The 19,077-nt window shown below is 41.6% G+C and overlaps 1 protein-coding gene across 1 annotated transcript in view; it reads right to left on the bottom strand.

Annotated features, from left to right (window-relative positions):
* Positions 1 to 12,951: 12,951 nt before the first annotated feature.
* ZMIZ1 (zinc finger MIZ-type containing 1) overlaps positions 12,952 to 19,077 on the bottom strand; it is a 153,132-nt gene continuing 147,006 nt past the window's right edge. The window contains exons 20-21 of the mRNA XM_062496898.1: positions 17,143 to 17,391; positions 12,952 to 13,636 (exon numbers count right to left, since the gene is read on the bottom strand). Coding sequence (XP_062352882.1) covers positions 13,529 to 13,636; positions 17,143 to 17,391 — 357 coding nt within the window. The 3' untranslated portion in view covers positions 12,952 to 13,528. The remainder of the gene's footprint in view (positions 13,637 to 17,142; positions 17,392 to 19,077) is intronic.

The raw sequence follows: 19,077 nt of genomic DNA, 5'->3' as shown, positions 1-19,077 counted from the left end.
CCCGCGGGTGGGCAGAGCGAGCTCTGTGACAGACACGGACAGACAGACACACGGACAGACACAAGGACACGCCGCCTCTGCCCCGCGGCCTTTATGGGCTCCCTCGCGCCGCCGCAGCGCCCGCTAGCGGCGGCAGCAGCGCAGGGCAAGATGGCGGCCGCGGCGGCGCGGGCTGAAGGAGCCCTGGGGCCGCCCAGCTCCGGGGCTGAACGCGGGCCCGGGCGGGCTGAAGGAGCCCTGGGGCCGCCCAGCTCCGGGGCTGAACGCGGGCCCGGGCGGGCTGAAGGAGCCCTGGGGCCGCCCAGCTCCGGGGCTGAACGCGGGCCCGGGCGGGCTGAAGGAGCCCTGGGGCCGCCCAGCTCCGGGGCTGAACGCGGGCCCGGGCGGGCTGAAGGAGCCCTGGGGCCGCCCAGCTCCGGGGCTGAACGCGGGCCCGGGCGGGCTGAAGGAGCCCTGGGGCCGCCCAGCTCCGGGGCTGAACGCGGGCCCGGGCGGGCTGAAGGAGCCCTGGGGCCGCCCAGCTCCGGGGCTGAACGCGGGCCCGGGCGGGCTGAAGGAGCCCTGGGGCCGCCCAGCTCGGGCCTAAGGCGAGGAGTCGGCGGCCAGCACCGGGGACAGCCCGTGCTCTCCTCAGGAGCTGGGCTGCTCTCAGCACTGCCCCCTCCCCGCCCACCATTGCACAGCGATTGTTAGGGGCTGTTTGGTGGGGGGCCCTCGTTTGTCCGTTTGCGTGTGGGTTTTTTAGGGTTTTTTTTACGCATTTTCTCACAACCCCCTTACCCCAGGGACCAACAGTGACGGCTAAGTTTCTAAAATTGCATCATTCCACACAACGCCTCCGGAGGGCACCTTGGCGGGGAGGGCGGCGGAGCTGTCACAGGTACAGGATAATTGGGATCAGCGGGATAATTGGGATCAGCGGAGACACGGGAGTCACGCACGGGCTGCCCGTCAACTCACCGACAGCACCCCGGGAGTTTCGGCACTGCCGCGTCCCGGGATGGGAGGGGGTGCCTGAGTCACGGCCGCACACCTGCCCGAGGCATGGCACAGGAGGGTAACAGCAGTCCAGGTTCAACATACTGAAATATCGTTCATGTTTTACATGAAAATAACACATATAAATTTATTTTCCTAACCTAGCAATTTAGATGAATGTACACGTCAGTCATATTTAGATATTACTTTGAATTCTCCACTTTCCGTCCTGATTCCATATATATTCCATATTCCATACTTCCAAAAGTTCTTAAAATTCTTAATGCCATAAGAAGTCTTAAAAAAAAGAGAGAATCAAGCATGATTCTAATATTCTAACAGTTTTCACAATTGTCGTCTTATAAATTAGAGTTATTCTAATGAATGCCATGTAATACATGTATAACAGAATCATACAAAGACAGCCCCTATGTGAGGAATAATAAAATTTCTATCTCACCTAAGTTCTTTATGTCATGCAGCTAAAAGAGCCTTCATTGGTGACATTGACTGAATCAACAGAAAGCTGTCAGTCAAGGCATGGCCACAACCACAGAGATCAGGGCAGAACTATAATATGCAATTATAAGTGACTGAGAAATCCGGGACAACCAACATTTTTCAGGCACACAGTGCAGAGAGACCCTTAACTGCTGATGCTGTAGGTATGGCTATAGCATCTGTATATATATGTGTGTATATATATATATATATATATATATATATATATATATACTTATATATATGATCTGTAACTAGATAACCAGATAAAGCTATGTCAAAAAGTTCATCTATGGGCCATTCTGAAGGACCAAAGAAATGCCTAAGGGGAGAAAACAGGGGAGGGGTGTATTATAGGCCAGTATGCTTTCAACCTGCTTTCACTCCAGAGATCTTCCTGAGCTGGATGCAACTTTGGTATGTAGCCATTTATTTTATTTTTTTTTTTTTTGCTCCTCCCATGTACTAACCCAGTTAGTGGGCTGGTTTTAAATCACCAGCTTCCTTGCTAAGAGCTGGAAGCTGCCCTTCCACAGGCCTGCTGCCCAGAGCATCAAGAATCTGTTTAAATATTGCTCCAATTGCCTTCATCAATGTGCCTTACTTCTTGTGCTGGAAGAGACAAATTGTTTGGTATATCTCTTTGTCATACAGACCTACAGCTGTTCTCTCATTTCAAGACTGAAGAGTCACAGCCAGCTCAATGATTATTTATAACAAAGCTCTTCCATGTCTTTGGATCATCTTTATTATCCTCCTCCAAGCTGTTCCACTTTTAGTGATTTTTGGGATAAGAGGATCTGTGCACAGTATTCAAGATAAGGATGAACAATGACTTATTTCTACATACAGTGCCATGCTGGTATTTTCTATTTCTTTACCAATAATCTAAAGGTGATTCTTTTTTTTTAAGTAAGAGCTAAATCAGCACGTCTACCTAACTCACCATATTTTCTCAGCTTCAAGTCCATTTTTGGTAAATTTTGACTTCTGCTAATCTAATTAATTTTCTAATGACCATAAAAAACCTCACACTCCCTTTTAATAATGTTTTAATTGCAGTAGCCACTAGAAGCCCAAATCAGAATTAGATGTTCTGTTTATACCTGTAACAATGGACAGCTCTGGCCCTGAAGGATTTATTATTTAATAAACAAGACAAAAGATGAGCAAAAGAAAATACCATCTTGTTTCACACTTAGGAAACACAGGTGAAACAGCTTTGAACTGTTTTGCTCAGAAGAGTTCACAGACATCTTTGGGAGAGCAAACAATGCAATTTTCCTCATTTGCAGGCCTTGGTGAGAAGACAAAACAGCAGTGATTTTTTTTTTTTGTATGAGAATATGGACTGAATTATTATCTCCAGGTTTATGCAACAGAGCTACTAAATCACTTGTTATGGTCTACTCCTGCAGAGTCAGATGAATTACAACTCATGCAGACAGCTTGACTAGGAACTTGTGAATTAGAGAGGTCACTTTCCAAGAAGGACAGGAAAAGGTCTCCAGAAACAGTCGAAGACCACTGTATCACTGCCAAATAAGGCTTAGAGCTAGCTGAGCAAACTGGTATGATTTTAGGGGAACTTTGAGCACATCCATTTGTAGACATGTTCATCATTAAAACTCTGCAACATGTGCCAGGGAGGTAAGTACATTTTGCTGGAAAATGAGTGCACCCCACACTAATCTAGATAGGTAACAGAGCACAGGTGCAGACAAAAGTCAAAAGAGGTGCTTCAGCAGAGCTATCGTGGATGTGGGTACCCACCTGTACAGATCTCATCATCCTCTCTCCCTTCCTCCAAAATTGCACAGAAGTTAGAGATGGGTAAACAAGGAGGGCCCTTTTGAAATATGTAATTCTAAAACCCACCTGCTAAAGGACCCTTCTTATGTAGCAGAGAAATTTTTGCAGAGAGAAAAAGAACCTTGAATGATACAATAACAGAATTTCATGCTGATGTATTACTTGCAACTTAAAAGTCTTCATAAATACTATTTAGTAACTGACTAAATATTACCACCACTGTGCCAAGACTATTGGCACTGTGCCAGGAAACTACAAGAGCAGCCAAATGGCTCTTCCAAAGAAACGGAAAGAATAAATGCTTGAAAGGTGACCTAAAATTTAGGAATTTTCATTTCAAGGGTCCTGAAATGGTGTTACCCCAGCAGACAGTGCACCGGTAAAAATGTGATATGCATTTCTGATTCTAACTATGCAACTGCATGCCTACTCATTCGTGACACAGGAAGGTAGGTTAATTGTTAATCTTGGATTGATGCTGTTGGCAGATATGATAAGATTGCATTTTGCAATCTACAAACTGCAAGAATGCAACTACATGAAACTCAGAATAGTCTGTGGCCCATTTTGATACGCTCTTCATTGAGCTGTGTGTTTGGACTCTGCAAATAAAGACTCAAATACAGGCTGCAGCAATCTACCATTAAGTGCATTGCACAGGAACATCACCAGATACTGTGATCCAGGGAATTCCCATGATACTGATTTTGACATTCATTGCAAGAACCCTTGCACATATGGGACGTGGTTATCTCAAGAACCCTGCTAAACAGGACTGTTAGAATAAGGAGAAGTCATACAGGTACTCAGCTTGATTTTAAGTGAGGAGAGCAGGAATTTGCAGTGGGCATTCCCACTCTCCAACTGTAAAACCTGAATGTGTAGCACTTCAAAAGATTCAGCCTAATTTTATCTTCAAGGTTTTGGCTAAGCTAGAAGATGAGTGAAGAGCTGGAAAGGAACTCTGTGATCTGTGTCTGTGATATGCATTTATTTATGAATGGGGACTGGAGTGGGGGAGATGGTGAAAGACCTTTCCATTACACTAAGTGGTTGCAGTGTGAAATTAAACTATACAAGAGCTCAATGGGCATAGAGCGGCCACATAGGTACACTTACGGATAAAAAGAAAAAATGCTAATAAATATTTCCCCCAATCCAGGTTTCCTCTTAGGAACTTGTAGTAACTCAGCTCACTATGTGATCATTTTCTCCAGCACACATTGTACATAAAGGAGCAGTTTCCCCACATGACTTCATACTAATTACCTACAAATAGTCATACAAGAAAAACCTCAATCCACTCATGCTCTTTACAGCTGTGATTAGCATTTTCATCTCAGAACTTCTGAGTGACATTGCTTGCCTGGAATTCATTAGTCAATCTCCCTGCATAATGCATGGCAACCCTCTGCTGATGTGTCACAGTGCTTCTATGCAGTGCCTAGGGCCTGCAGCTTCCCAGAAGTTTGTCCATTCACTGCAACAGCTGCCCACAGATAGATCACAACAGCCTGCCAAAGCACTTAGGACATTTAAAATGCCTGTTTTTAGGTTCCAGGAAAAATGCAGCTACTACTCCCAGTGGCCTCTTAAATTTCAGGACACTGATAGGTGGCTTGCCAGTGGGTGGGAGAAGCACTGCATACTAAAACAGTATTAAGAGTTACAGGAGCCCTTCTACTTTTAAAACATCAGAAATTTCAACCGTAACACTTGAAATTTACAGAGATCACTTCAGTTAATTTACCACCTCTGATTTGAGGAGCAACGAAGTAGGGAATAGTATCAGAAATACTTTTAGAATTGGTTAGTCATGATACTTCATCTTGTATGAGTAAGATGGAGTATGGAGCTTTAATTGGCTGTCTGGTAAAGACATGGGTTTTCTTTGAGTTTGTCTTGTGTGCAAATCTATAAATACATATCTTTTATAGATATAGATATATATATACACACACCCCTATATTTACATACAAAATATAAATATATGCATTTTATATAGCATATCTTGTACAAGATGAATTATCCTATCTGCTCTAAACTAATTCTAACCATAATCATAGTTTTGGCATATATTTTTTTAGTTGTGGAACTTCATAGTTGGAAGCTAAAAATGGTCAGATAACATCAGTTTGAATGAGAATCACCTAGAAATTAAAAGCTTTACAGATTTAACAAATCTAAAAAAATTTCACTGGTTATTCTGTAATGAACTGGAATGCTGGAAGCCGAGAACCTCACCACACAGAATCTCAGAATCCTCTCTGCTTTTTTGCCATTTCCCTGGAGAAAGCATAGCTTACTTTCAGCATGTAACAGCACTACTACGTGAGTAGGCATGGAACCTTATGACATACTTATATGATATAACTGCATGTGACCATCACCTGAATACACAATGTGCCACCAAGCTCTCAAATTGTCAGATGCAAATTAACGTGTCACATTTACAATCAAAGAATATCATCTCTGGATGATGAAGCATTTGGTGAATTATTTCAAAGCTAAGGGTAAGAAATCCTCTTCTCTGACTCAATGGCACTTCTGCACATTTTGCCCTCAGTTTGATAGTGGCAATATGGAAGCCATGCTTCTTCCCAGAGGAACCATCATGCATAGCTTGGAAAGGAAAATTACTAGGAGTTCTTGTGAAGGAACATATTCTGAATGACTTTATGATCTGGGTGTTAAAGCCAGTCACTCACTAGGAAGCTCACCAGATGGGTAGATGGGTAAAATTCACTGATTTTCCTTGTCTTAAAAACGTATTTTCTGAGAAACACAGAAGGAAAGGGAGCACTGATTATAATTTTGAAATGTAAAAAAATTGAATAAATTTAAATGTGCATTAAAAACACACTCACACTTCAACTCCAGCATTTATTAAATAAATATGGAGAATTAAAATAGTTTTTGCAAACCAAAATATTTAAAAATTTTATTTGTCTTTTTTAAGTGTTTAACTAGTTAAAATTTCTTAGAATTAGCAACCTATGTTTGCAATAATCACATGAGACCAAGGTGACACATTAAACGTGCCAGAATATTCTTAACAAACCCTAAAACGACCAACATCATGAAATAGGTATGGACAAACCAGAAAGTCTAAACTGTAAAATTCAATTAAAAATAACTCTGACCTAGGAGCAAACCATAACTGATAATCCTAAATCTACCTCTTAGGGTGTCTAATAGAGCCAAAAAGGCAAGAAGCCGATGTATTTAGGAGTGGTAAATAATAGCATTAACTTTGCTGTGGGTAACTGGATCTATCAAAAAGTACAGTGAGTTCAGTATTTGGAAAGACACTAGACAAACCAAGCAGACATATTCAACAGACAGGGGAAAGAGCCTTATCTCATCTAGTCAACAAAAGGGAAGGATTTTAACAGAAGGCTGTACTTGAATTGTAGGAAACCAATTATGGTCTAGGCAATGAGTATCTGGAAATGCAGATTAACTGCGTGGCAAACCAACCTGTCAGCCCACCTGTGCCACGCTGAGTGCTAATGCCTGCACGAGTTGTGACCTAACTGCTCTCTGCTTGCTTTACAAACAAAATTGCATCATTGATTAGGTTCCTTGGGGGCCACTTTTATACTCCCCTGGAAAATTCTGTAGACTGATGGAAACAGGGTATCTCATCAGAAGCTTTTGGTGGTCCGTATGAGTAGTGTATTGATGCAATGAGAGACATTAGGAGCAATATCCTACATAAAAGTCAGTAGGTTTTGGTGATACAAAGTGGAAAACTGTAATAAGGTGACACATTGGTAATAATTTAAAATGTAAAAAAGAAAGGTTCATGACTGAAAGTTCATAATGCAGGGAGATTTGTACAGATGTGGAATTTAAGCAGATAAAAGAAGTGAGTTCTGGTTAATTACACATACAAATATAAGACTAGGTACATAAATGAAAAACACATTCTTTAAAGGGAAACAGAGAAGGTTAACAAATTAAAGAATTATATATAGAATATCAGGTGAGAGTTGTACAGCTTTTTAATGTGCTCACTAGGTTACTTTAAATGAAAGCAAACAGCTCTATGCACAGGACTCCCATCCCCATTGTCCAAGCAGAAAAGAGACAAGGGGTCTGTCCCTCTTCCATGTTTCTAATTGTTTTCAATATATTACTCCTGTAAAAAGCACAATCAAGTGCGTGGCAACAGAATACAATGTGCGCAAACAAAATAACATGAATCAGAGATCCATGCTGATGAGGAAGAGCAGAGAAGAAATGCGGGGAAATAAGCTTGTTCAGAAGTTGTTAAACAATTAATTAGCACGTGGATTAACAGAGAAGTCACTGACAGATACTCGTGTAGGTGGCTCTCTGGAAGCACATGCAGAGTGCACGGCACACAGAACACATGCTGCCAGGACATGGGACAGGAGACACCAGCATCAACTGTAGACACACATCTTACCTATCCAGGGTTCCTCGGGGGACATCTGGGAGAAATACCATTTTCAGATTGTTGCAGCCTCCACAGACTTCAAAGTAAACTTGAAAAATATACAGTGCTTAGGGACATCACTCAAGCTCTTTGTGCTTTCCTCCAGCTGTACAGTGCCAAAGTCAGTTTGCACTATGTCTTGATGACACTTCTGGGGAGCTTCCAGGAAAACAGAATATCAAAACCAAAATAGTTATTAATTATGGGCTGGAATGGATACATAATTTTTGTTTCACTACTATGTACACTGTACCTTGGTTTTATTATGTTATCCTAAAAACCCCACTGGAATGGGTATTGCCACCAAGGAAGGCAGAAATTCAGAGTCAGAAACAAATGATTTTTCCCAATTTTGAGAAAATAAATCCCCAGTCTAGACATGTACACGTACACGTATACGTATACGTATACATATACACTTGTGTATATCTCAATCAACAACAAAGACTAGTGCCCTTGTGGAGGTGTGGAGTAATTGCTATACATGCTTGCATAGATACTCATATTGTGAAATGGTTGTTTGTTCCCAGGTATTTGAATGTATTTCAAGGGTGGGTTCTGCCTCAACGCCTTCAGAAATGCTATCTACAAATACAAAGATACTCAGTAGTTCTGTTAAAACAAGTTCTCAGATGCAGTGAATGGTGTCTGTGTCTGTGTTCAGTGCAGAACTCCAGCAGGACAGGACCTGTGCATGTTGTTGGTATCCTGTGTGTACTCTGTGTGTCACCATTCCAGTGCTCACAGCTGAACAGGTAGATAAATTAGGCAGAGTCGTAACTCAAAAGTTGCATTTAGAAACCAAATGATTCAACTTTAAGATGGAGATGTATTAAGAAAAATAATTGTTTAATTTCACTTCAATTACAGGTTCCAATTGAAAGAAAATATCAAACTTGGGAGAATTTAAAATAAAGGTATTGGGATGTTTAATATCTCCACATGTGCCAACACCAGAGAGGAGCCATCGTTTCCTGTTATTCATATCATATAAGGTTTAATTTTAAAGTAATAGTTATTTGGGAGAGAGGCAGTGCCCTACATACTGAGCAGCAAGTTACCAATACCTTGCTTGGCAGGGACTTTTTTCTGTGTTTGCGTTCATAATCTTTTTTTTATCTTCTGTCTCCAAGGTGGTTCCCACCTTCTCCTTCCTGCACCAAGTCCTGCTCTCTGAAAAAGGTACGCCTTGTGCAACTGACTTCCACATTAACTCAAACCAGGGAGGGAAAAGGGGAAGTTCATGGTTTTAAAAAGAAACTCAAAATTTACAAAGCAGCTGCCAATTAGTCAGACCTTAATTTTGCAAATTTATTTAGGAAAAAAAAATTAACATGAGCAAATGAGAATACTTCATTGTTACAACAGAGTATATAAATGTCTAGCAATAGTCAAATAATTTGATCTTTAAATACAAAATAACCACATGAACACCTAATATACAGGTTTCATCTGAATACATATTTATTAGATAAATATTAGGTTGTCACATCATCTAACTACATACAGTTTTGCAAGACTAAAAATCACAATTATTTTTTCTGACCAGTTTAAAGTATGAAATGATTGCATTGTACTGTACATACAATGTACAAACAAAGACAATGGCCATTTTTGCATGTTACCTCAGATTGTACTTTTTTTTTTAATTCTCCTCTGATCGTGATATCAAAAATTGTACAAAGTATGAATTTGGTTACAATTTTTTTTTTTTTTTTTTTTAATCCCCGTATTTTTCTTCATTATTTCTGTAGCACCCTAAAAATACACAGGTGATAGACTAGTACACGTAAGCTAAATATTACATGTAGATAAAACAAAACAAAACAAAGGATCAGAGTATATTACAGAAGTGAAAGTGGAACAAATGCTGAGACTCCACAAACGCTAACAAACAGGATTCATTTTCCACATAAGATGGAGCTTCAAGCTTTTTTTTCCTGCGAAATAAAAACAATGCACATTCCAAGGAAAATGAATGCATTTCTGTTAACATGTCTCTATTTGTCATTTACATATGTACAGCTGTCCCTTGAGTCTCTGCTGCAGACACTGGCGTGTACTGTCAGTCCTATAGTAATGTCTTGGCAGCAGAACTGTAGATCTCTGTGGGTTCTTTCCCAGATGAACTTCCATAGGGAAATGATTAAAAGGTAAACAAACAAAAAAAGAAGAAAAATACTACTGGAATCTCATATAATAATTAAGCTTTAAAAGAAATTACTGTGATTACCCTATTTGCTAGGTTTTTTTCTCTAAACTTTAATACGGCAGTGAACAGATAAAAAAATAACTAAATTTTCAGAAGCTTTTTCATACTGACTTCACTATACAGTACCTGATTTGAGCTGATAGATAGATTTTAAAACTGTCTCAAATGTCCAACATTTGGGTGATGGGTAAAAATTGTACTTTCTTTTTTAAGTTCTGCTTAGAAACCAAACGTTTCTGTAAGTTTGAAGATGTCAACTGTCCGCTTTTAATTATCTATTACTGTACAAAGCAGATGCCAACACTGCTCCAAACATATTACTAATATCTATGGGGCTTTTTTTCCCTTTATGCTTTCCAACAGGTACTTTCCAATGACACATTTTAAATACTACCAGTTAGCAAAAGGTCAATCCTTAACATACCTGGCTTAAAGTACTAATATTGTGTTTAAGAGAAAATTAATTTTAGGTGACTAACTTAGCTGCTCAGGAATCAGTGGAGAATGGAACATGAAATAGAATCAATTAAAAAAAATCAGAGCAACCAGTTCCAACTAATAGTGAGAAATCTTCTTCCCAAACCTATGGCTTAAGGAACTTACCCCCCAAATAGAAAAAAACTAACTCTAAGGGCATAAAGTCAGTTTATATTAGACATCTCTGCACATGACTTTCAGACCTATATAAAAAATGCAGCAAAAATCCAGGGGGAAACTACTACAGTAAAATGGCTACAAAACACATCTGTATCCGTAACTGAACAATGGTCTTTCCTAGGAATTGTGTGATAGCAGCACCACACCACAACCATATTACCATGTATTACACCAAGGTATCTTTAATATTCTGCAGAGATCCTCTACAGGTTGTCAAGCCTACATAAGAAAAAAGACACTTCTAAGCAGAATAAAATATACTATACTGTTTCCCTCCCCCACCCACCAACATCCCTAAGTGTCTTTGCCCCAGTTTCAGAGACCGGAGCACCAGTACAGAAATATAAATATGGTACCATACAGATTTGCTGCTTGCCTTAGTGCATCTTTACCCGGTGGTCACACAGCTGGTCCTACATGTTCTGCTCACTTGGGCAAACAAACAAACTCTGCCATTACCAGCTCACGATCACCCACAATGGACACCGGCCGATCAGTTGGGGTTTCTTTTTCCCTAGGCAAACACAATTATGTTTCCATGACAGAGCTGGGCCCTGATTATCCAGGTACTGCCTGATGTATCAATTCACTCATCACATAAATGGATATGAAATTTGGGCTAACTTACCAAAAGAAAATAGGGGGGAAAAAAACCAAAACCCAACTCCCTTATTCTGTTAAAGAACCCTCAATTTTCTTTTTTAAAAAAGGACCCATATTTTTCTTCAGACAAGGTATTTAAAAACACCAGCAAAAGTATAACCAGATCATGAAAATGTTGGATATTATCAAAGACGATACTAAAATATTCACAAAGATATTTACAATAGCAATTCTTAAAATAATTGATTTTGCATAATGAACAGCGCCTTTCTTAAAAAAACTTGAAAGAGGAAAAATATAAGTGTGGGACCATTTCTACATAATACGTTTGACAGATTCAATACTCCTACTGGGAAATAAAAGAACTAAACCGCCATTTCCTTTAATATCTACAGCAAGGTGCTGCTGACTAGCATATATATACCACAACGCATGTACAGCAGTAGTGGGAAATGTTAACAAAAGGAGCAAAATAAAACAAAAAATGCAGATAATTTACAAATATGACATTGGTGAGGAAAGCAAATCCAGAGTCGTAAGCACAGAGCATGCCATTTACAGCACTGCAAACTAAACAGAGGGCTAGGAAGCTATCTCAAACTGACAGGAACAAACAAAAATTTTGCCTGGCACTTCAGTTTAAAACGCATTGTGGTGAGCAAACGAAGGGTGCTTGATTGGATTTGGGAAGAGGAAAAGGAATAGGGTCAAATATGCTTTAGTATCAAAATAAACAAACCAATAACTGTACAGTGGGCAAAAGCTGAAATGTTGCACCACGAGGGCAAAGTTGGCACACATGCACTTCTTACACAGCTACTGTACATCATTTATAAGAGAGAGAGAGAGACAAAGAGCACAGAAATGGGCACAGAAGCAATAGGAAGCTCATGCAGGAGCAGCAACCACACGCGAAGCAAAGATCACAGGGGCAAGACAGTTATTGTGGCAGCAGGGTTTCTTGAGGGCAGTAGCAATCTACTGACAGGTACTTGTTCTCCCCACGCTCGGTCCTTTGGGAGAAAGAGCTCATCCCAGCAGCCAAAGTTTAAAAAAAGAAACTGAAGGAGGAGAAAAGGAAAAGGCTGAAGTATCTGTAACAGTCACGACAACAGAATGCAAAGCAAAACTAAAATGAAGCTGTAAGACGTCTGTCCAATGTCAGTGCCCCTTCTCAAGCTGATTATTAAAAATAATTATGCAGATAATGGTGTTACTGTCCCTCCATCCTGCAATGATTTCCTCGCTGCCATCAACCCAGCTTGTCTTACTATGCATTGTGGAGTACAGTGACACAAACTCTTGGGGCTATGAAGGCTGTAGGTAATAATCAGGAACAGTTTGGTTTGCATCCCCCCTCCCTCTCTTTTCCGTTATGTATGGGCATACATGGCAAAAAGACCTACTACAGCAATCTCTACAGCTGGATGTTAACGCAGCCAGAAACAGTACTGATTTGAAACCAAATCACAAAAATTCCTAAACATTGCACACTTGAAAATTTTTTTTCTGGGTGCTTCCAATCTGTGTGCTGGGCCAGAGAAATCCTCTGCAAAGAGGAGGTTAAGATCGCTGCACTTGCAGAAATCCTGACACCTATGCTGCGACCTGAGGAGCTCAGGACTCTGTCACTGAAGTCGCATTAGCTAAACTGCTGGCTCCCTCTGACAGGCCTGTGTGTCTTCCCTAACTCTGCCACTTGACTGTAGGATTTGTGCTTTTTTTCAACTTTGTAGGTGTTTTTTTTTTTTTTTTTTTTTCACTGTGTGTGTGGCCAGGACAATAATTCCAAGGCAAACCCATGGCTGGAGGGGGGCAGAGGAGAGGTGGGGTAGAGGGAGATACAGTTTCAAAAATGTGGAAGAACAAGCATTGTAAAGACACTCTGAGACGGGTCAATTAAAGACAGTTCCATTCTGTTGATTTTTCTTCCCTTGCCAAGATTCGGTTTTGCCAAGATACTTCACATTATGTTTATCACAGAACTCTCTCTCTAGAGGATGAACACCAAATGGGGTTTCCAATAGCTGCACAACTGTCTATGCTTCTTTGTCACATGTAGCATGGCAGACTCGGAGATTACTGCATGTATTTAACTTTTGTATTATTTTCTCCCGTCACTTTCGCAGTCTTTGAAGCTAACAAAAGCAGTTCTGAGATGAAGAAAGCAGGGAGTGCACCATTGGATCAAGTTGTGAGGTTTTTTTTTTCTTCTCTTGTGGAAAAGGAGTGTCAAGATTCCTCGCTGTGCAGCCACACACGTGTGAACAAGTGAAAAGGATGGGATAATACATATGGTTTCAGTTGTTTTCAAAGAGAGACAGAAGGTCATCATTGCTATTGCTTGGCAAATCAGGAGGATCCAGGTATGAAAGCAGCTCATCTGGATTTGTGAGTTCTGGGAGTAGCTATAAAATACAAAGATAAAAGAAAAATTACAGATAACAGAAAAAAAAAATTGAGGGAAAAAGGGGATTAAACACCACACATTCCTAGAATCTGCTTTTCTTATCAATATATCCAAATAAAACAGTAGGCAGCATCACAAGCCTAACACCCTCAGATGATGCAGTATCCACTTGCTTGTGAAAGTCTCTGTGACTCAGTTTTTACCTGTGAATTACATTATCATCTCAGGGTTTTTCAGTCCACCTCCCCAGCATACTGCCTGGCTCGTGATGCTGACAGAAACTTCTGGATAAATGCTTATTATGGATGTTTCCTATAAAACACTGCATAAACACTTGAAACGTGCAGTTTGAGTAATCCACATTTGAGCTTTAAGGGGGATCAGCAAAGGCTGGTCTGGCTCTCACACATCAGTCTGATGGCCACCCAAAGCCTGCAACTCTACAGAAGGAGGCAGCCCTGTCACACCCTCAGTAACTCCTCAGTGCACTGACCTGAGCTCTGGGACAGTCACCTGGAGCAAGGAACTCACCCAGGGTTAAAGCAACCAACAAATCAGCAAAGTGGAAAAAGAAACATCTGAGGAGGAGTATGGAGAGAGGAGTGACAAGGCAGCTGGGGGAGTCCTTCTCCCTTCTGTGGCAGGAATTTACAGTGGTTGGAAGTACTTACTCGACTACAGCATTACATGCAATTCCAGACATTTTAAAGGGTCACAGGTGTAACATCTATCCAGCAGAAGATGCCCTAATCTGCACGGTGCTTTGAAGTATCAAAATGAATAGCTGTGGGGCTTCAATTTGTATTTCCATGAATACTGTATTCCAAGTATAAAATTTTGTTTTTCAAAACATCACAACACACTCTTTTTGATCTGACAGGTGACAAGCACATCTTAACTCCTGGGTTGTACATCAGGAAATGTTTCCTGCTCTATAATGCATCTTGCCCTTTCTTAGGCAAATGTAAGTGTCATATATAAAAATTTGCAGGGAACAGTTTGCAATAAAGCCCTTTTATGTTCTGTATTGTGTTAAAGACAGAAAAATATGGACTGTCTTAATAAACTTAATAGTAAATACAAGAAATTAATTTTAAGTTGTTCTATGTTTTCAAATATTATAAAACCAAGAGTTTGACCGCTTCACATGTAACAAATACTGTTTATTGCTCTTGTGCAAATAAACTTCATCCTCTAACATTATATGCATGAACAAATTTTTCAATAAGCTAAACATGACATGCAGAAAAAAGTTCATTGCTTTCTAAGCATTCTGAAAAAATGCAGTGTCAAGTTCATATAAACAGAATCTCCCAGAAGGAATCTTTTTCTAAAACTACCACCTCCTTTCATTCATAGTAAAAATGCTATTGTCCCAGTACTGGAGAGGTGAGACTTTAAAATGTACTTTACCTTCTATTATAATTTTTTATGAGTACATCATAAAAAAATCCAAAAAGCAAAAAAAAAAAAGGTCCAAAAGCAAATGGCAGCTGCACCAAGTTTGGAGAAATAAAAAAAAAATCTTGTGTTTGTCCTACAATTTTACAGCTCATTTTTAAAAATTTAAATAATCTCTGAGACTCATTCTTGTATACAGGGGATTTTTTTTTTTTTAAGAAAAGTGGAAGCTTTAAACAATACGCTCAGTTATGTGTGAAGTTGAAGTCATCTGAATTGTGACGGTGACCTCAACTTCCCTCAGTCAGAAGGGTCAAGGCAGCACAGCTGGCCTCCTGCCCCACTGGTGTGAAAACCAGAGGCCTCAGGAAGGACTTGCTGGGAGCTGAGAGTGCTGTGCTGGAGCAGGGAGTGCCAGGGCCTGCGAGAGGGTGATGGGGACAGAAGCTACAGGAATATGCCAGATTTAGGGTAGAGTTTGGAGAAGTGTACCCTGTGCTCCTGAGGTGCAATTTGAGAGGTCTAACCAGTGATTTCAGTCTTGAGCCTCTGCTGTCTGAAGTACCTGTGCAAATCTCCCCTATCTGTGTCTGCATCAATATGAGGTGGATTCTTTAACCCAGCTTATTAGACTGCATCTCACTGACTTCCTGCAGAATGACTGTGACTGTGTCAGTAGGGAGTGGGCCAAGCTGCCCACGGTACCGTGCCCTGTTTGCTTTGCTGCATGGTACTTTATCCAGCCAGGTTCCACAACACACCCATTAAAATAATCCATCTGGTCAGGATCACAGGTATTTTCAGTTAATTTCCCACACTGTACAGCACTTGCCTCCCACTAAGAAACCAGCAATCCTTCATCAGTGATAACCACATTACAGTGGTAAGTGTACAGATTTTTGTACTTTGTTTCTCACCAAGGAATGGGTGCCTGACCCATAACAAAATACTGCATGTTTCTTAAGTATTAGAAGAAAACAAAGATAATTTTATTTCACCTTTTAGTATTGCTCAGACAGGGTCCTTAAGGGTTCAGAACTCCAACTGCCACATGAACTATTGTTCCCAAAGGATGTGCACACAACCATATTGTGTGAAACAGCAGAAGTTGCCTCACTGATATCCTGGAGCATCCTGGAGCCCCTCTCTGTCCCCTAATCCCTTCCCTCCCCCGAGGCTACCTGCCAGCCCAGTGCTCCTGTGTGACAGGGGAGATGCAAATATACAGCAACAGCAAATACAGATATAAATCCAAGGCACAGAAGCAAACATGTTTCTAATAAAATTAACTGTGCAGCAGCAGACTTTGGAACAGACAGAAGATACACATACAGGAATGCATGACTCAAACAAAAATCCAATCCTAGTGATGAGGATTTATATTTTGGGAGGTAGATGGCTAACCAGAGAGCTATACCTCAGATAAGTCACTTCCAACTCCACTGTATCGATGTTAGGTAATGGAAGACTACTTTTGGCCTTAAAACTAGACTTTGTTGAGTTGCATGCTGCCTCCCACGGTAGCTAAAGAGGCAGAAAACATCGTTGTTGTTTACTTCCCTGTGTGGTGTAGTGGGAGGAGGAACTTGTGTTGCTGAGTCACCCACAAGAACAGGTATGGAAGGGCACAGAGTCACAGGGTGGACCAACACAGATCCCCTCCCGCTGGCCAGGACATGCCGCAGGGCTCAGCGCACAGCTCACTCGGCACACACGCCACAGTCAGAACCGCACGCAGCTGTGTCCCTGCTCCTCTCCAGGCACTGCAACACCTTCAGCGCCGAGGAGAGCACAGCCCAACCAGCGCCGAGGCGGGAAAGAGGAGATGGCTCCCAGCCCGGTGCCTGAGCTGCCTAAAGAAATGCCTGCCTTGGTGCTACAAGAGGCTTACGGCACCGCGCAGCTGCTCCAGGAGGAACCATCCATCCTCCCAGCAGGTCAGGAGTGCCCTGTCACCGTGGCTGCAGCACCTGTGCCCATGTACCAAAGCATGAAAGGATGGCATGTGCTGTGCAAGCGGGCCCGTCCCCTGCCCTCCCCGCCCTCCCGCGCGATGCGAAGCACACGCTATGGCAGGCAGATGAGAGTATGACACAGACTTACATCCAGCGAGGGCTCCGGCATGTCGGGTGCTCCCTGTCCACCAGCCTGACCCTCTAAGGCTGAGGAGGGGTTAAAGGTCAGGTCACTGTGTGGATGGTTGCTAGAAGCGGCCGGGGGTGGCTGCCGGGACTGCTGGGTAGGAGGCCCGCTGTGATGTAATGGCTGCCCTGACTGGCTGCTGGGGTGAGGGACGTGCAAACCTTGCTGCATGGAAGTATGGGACTGATCAGTGCTGCCGGGATGAGGGATCTGCGGAGGAGGAAAAAAGCAGGAAAAGAAAGTGAGGCCACAAGGTACAGTGCTCACGGTGCCTGACTCTGTAACTGCATGTTATAAAACGAAATAAATTAAAAAACGACACACGCAACAAAAAACCCCAACAAAACCAATCGACAAACAACAACAACAACAACAAAAAGAAATAAAAAAGGGGCATCGAAAAAGAAAACTCCATATCCCAATGCTGGAGGAAGTGTTTCAGCTTTTTGAAGGTTGTCTGCAAGGGGAAAAAGGTGTTGGACTTGTGCTGCTGGTTTGCTTCCTTGTAATGTGGAAAACTATATATGAAGATGCAAAACAATGCACCACAAAGAGGAGGGAAGGAGGCTTAGGGGTCCTGCTCAGCATTAGCAAGGCAGATGCTTTTGCCGTAAGAAAAGCCATGAATGAATGGAGAGTTTGTTGAATGATCCCTGTGCCAGGAAACTCATTAACTGAGAAAATGCAAATTTCTGCTCAGCTCCCCTATTCGCTAGCTTCCTGACACCACAGCCTATTCCTATTTCAGCTCATTACAAACATCTTCCAGACACCAGCTCTTCCCCACTCCTTCCCTCTTTTTCTTCTCAGAATGCAACATCCCTGTTAAAGGCTGAAGGTTTTCCGCGCTGATTTTCCTGGGTGCTGCCAGCTGACAGAACCTAGGCGGCTCAAGCAGCACATTCCCCACCGTGAGCCGAGCTGCTGTGGGTGGCTGCACACCTGCTGACTGCAAAGTACACTGCCTTAGCCTCAGCTAAGCCAGTGATCACACTCTGCTTTGTATTCATGCTGTGGATGAGTTGTCTAGCAAGGGCTTAGTGTTTTTCTTATGTTTTCTGTGGGGAATAAACTACCAACCCACATGTGTCTTCCTAACCCTATTACTGAATGGGGGAAAAGTTTTTCTCACATGACAGAGAAGCAATAAAAATGCACAAGTCCAATTCTTCCTTCTGCTGCGTGTCACATTTAATGCTAGTGGATTCTCTGGGGCTTGACCTTGGTGCCATGAGAAAGAAGTGTCCGAATGCTTCAGAATCAGATGTCTCATGTTAATTGGGTATATGGAGAAACAAAAAATGTAAACATTTTTTGAGGAATGCTACATATTGGACAAAGTGAAGCTGAAAAAAAACAACAAATACATACAACAGCATGAAATTCATCCAGCCAAGCCAACAGAAACCAGCAAAATGCTGTGTCAGTATTCACCCTTTCACATCACATAAACTCCAAGGTTATCTTAACCTCAGCCTTCAGCTTCAGAATGCAAAAGGGAGGTTATTACAAAACTTAATTAAAATGTTCCCATTAAAAATATTAGAGAAACAAGTGTTGAAAAAAATACTTTTCACCACTTTTAGGAAAACTGAAACTTGAATACTGATCCATTGGGACAGTCACACTCAGCTGCATGGAGGTCTTGTTCAATACTTTGGTATTATGAAGGTTTGTGGAAATGATTCTACCTGAATGGTATTTGGCTCTCTATCCCATATAAGCGTTTAAAGTAACTGGTAAAAAGTACTGATACACATCTTGCCTTTGGGATCACAGTTCGACTACTTGAAAAACATTCTCCACCATTGTTGTTACCACAGGGGTAAGTTTGTACAAAATCTGAACGCAGATCACACTTTAATGTAAAAGCATTTGCAGCCCAAAAACTTTGTG

Source organism: Cinclus cinclus, chromosome 7 (assembly GCF_963662255.1).
Source record: "Cinclus cinclus chromosome 7, bCinCin1.1, whole genome shotgun sequence".
NCBI classification, from domain to species: Eukaryota; Metazoa; Chordata; class Aves; order Passeriformes; family Cinclidae; genus Cinclus; species Cinclus cinclus.
The sequence above is the reverse complement of the archived record's forward strand: the minus strand, read 5'-3'. Positions and strand labels throughout refer to the sequence as shown.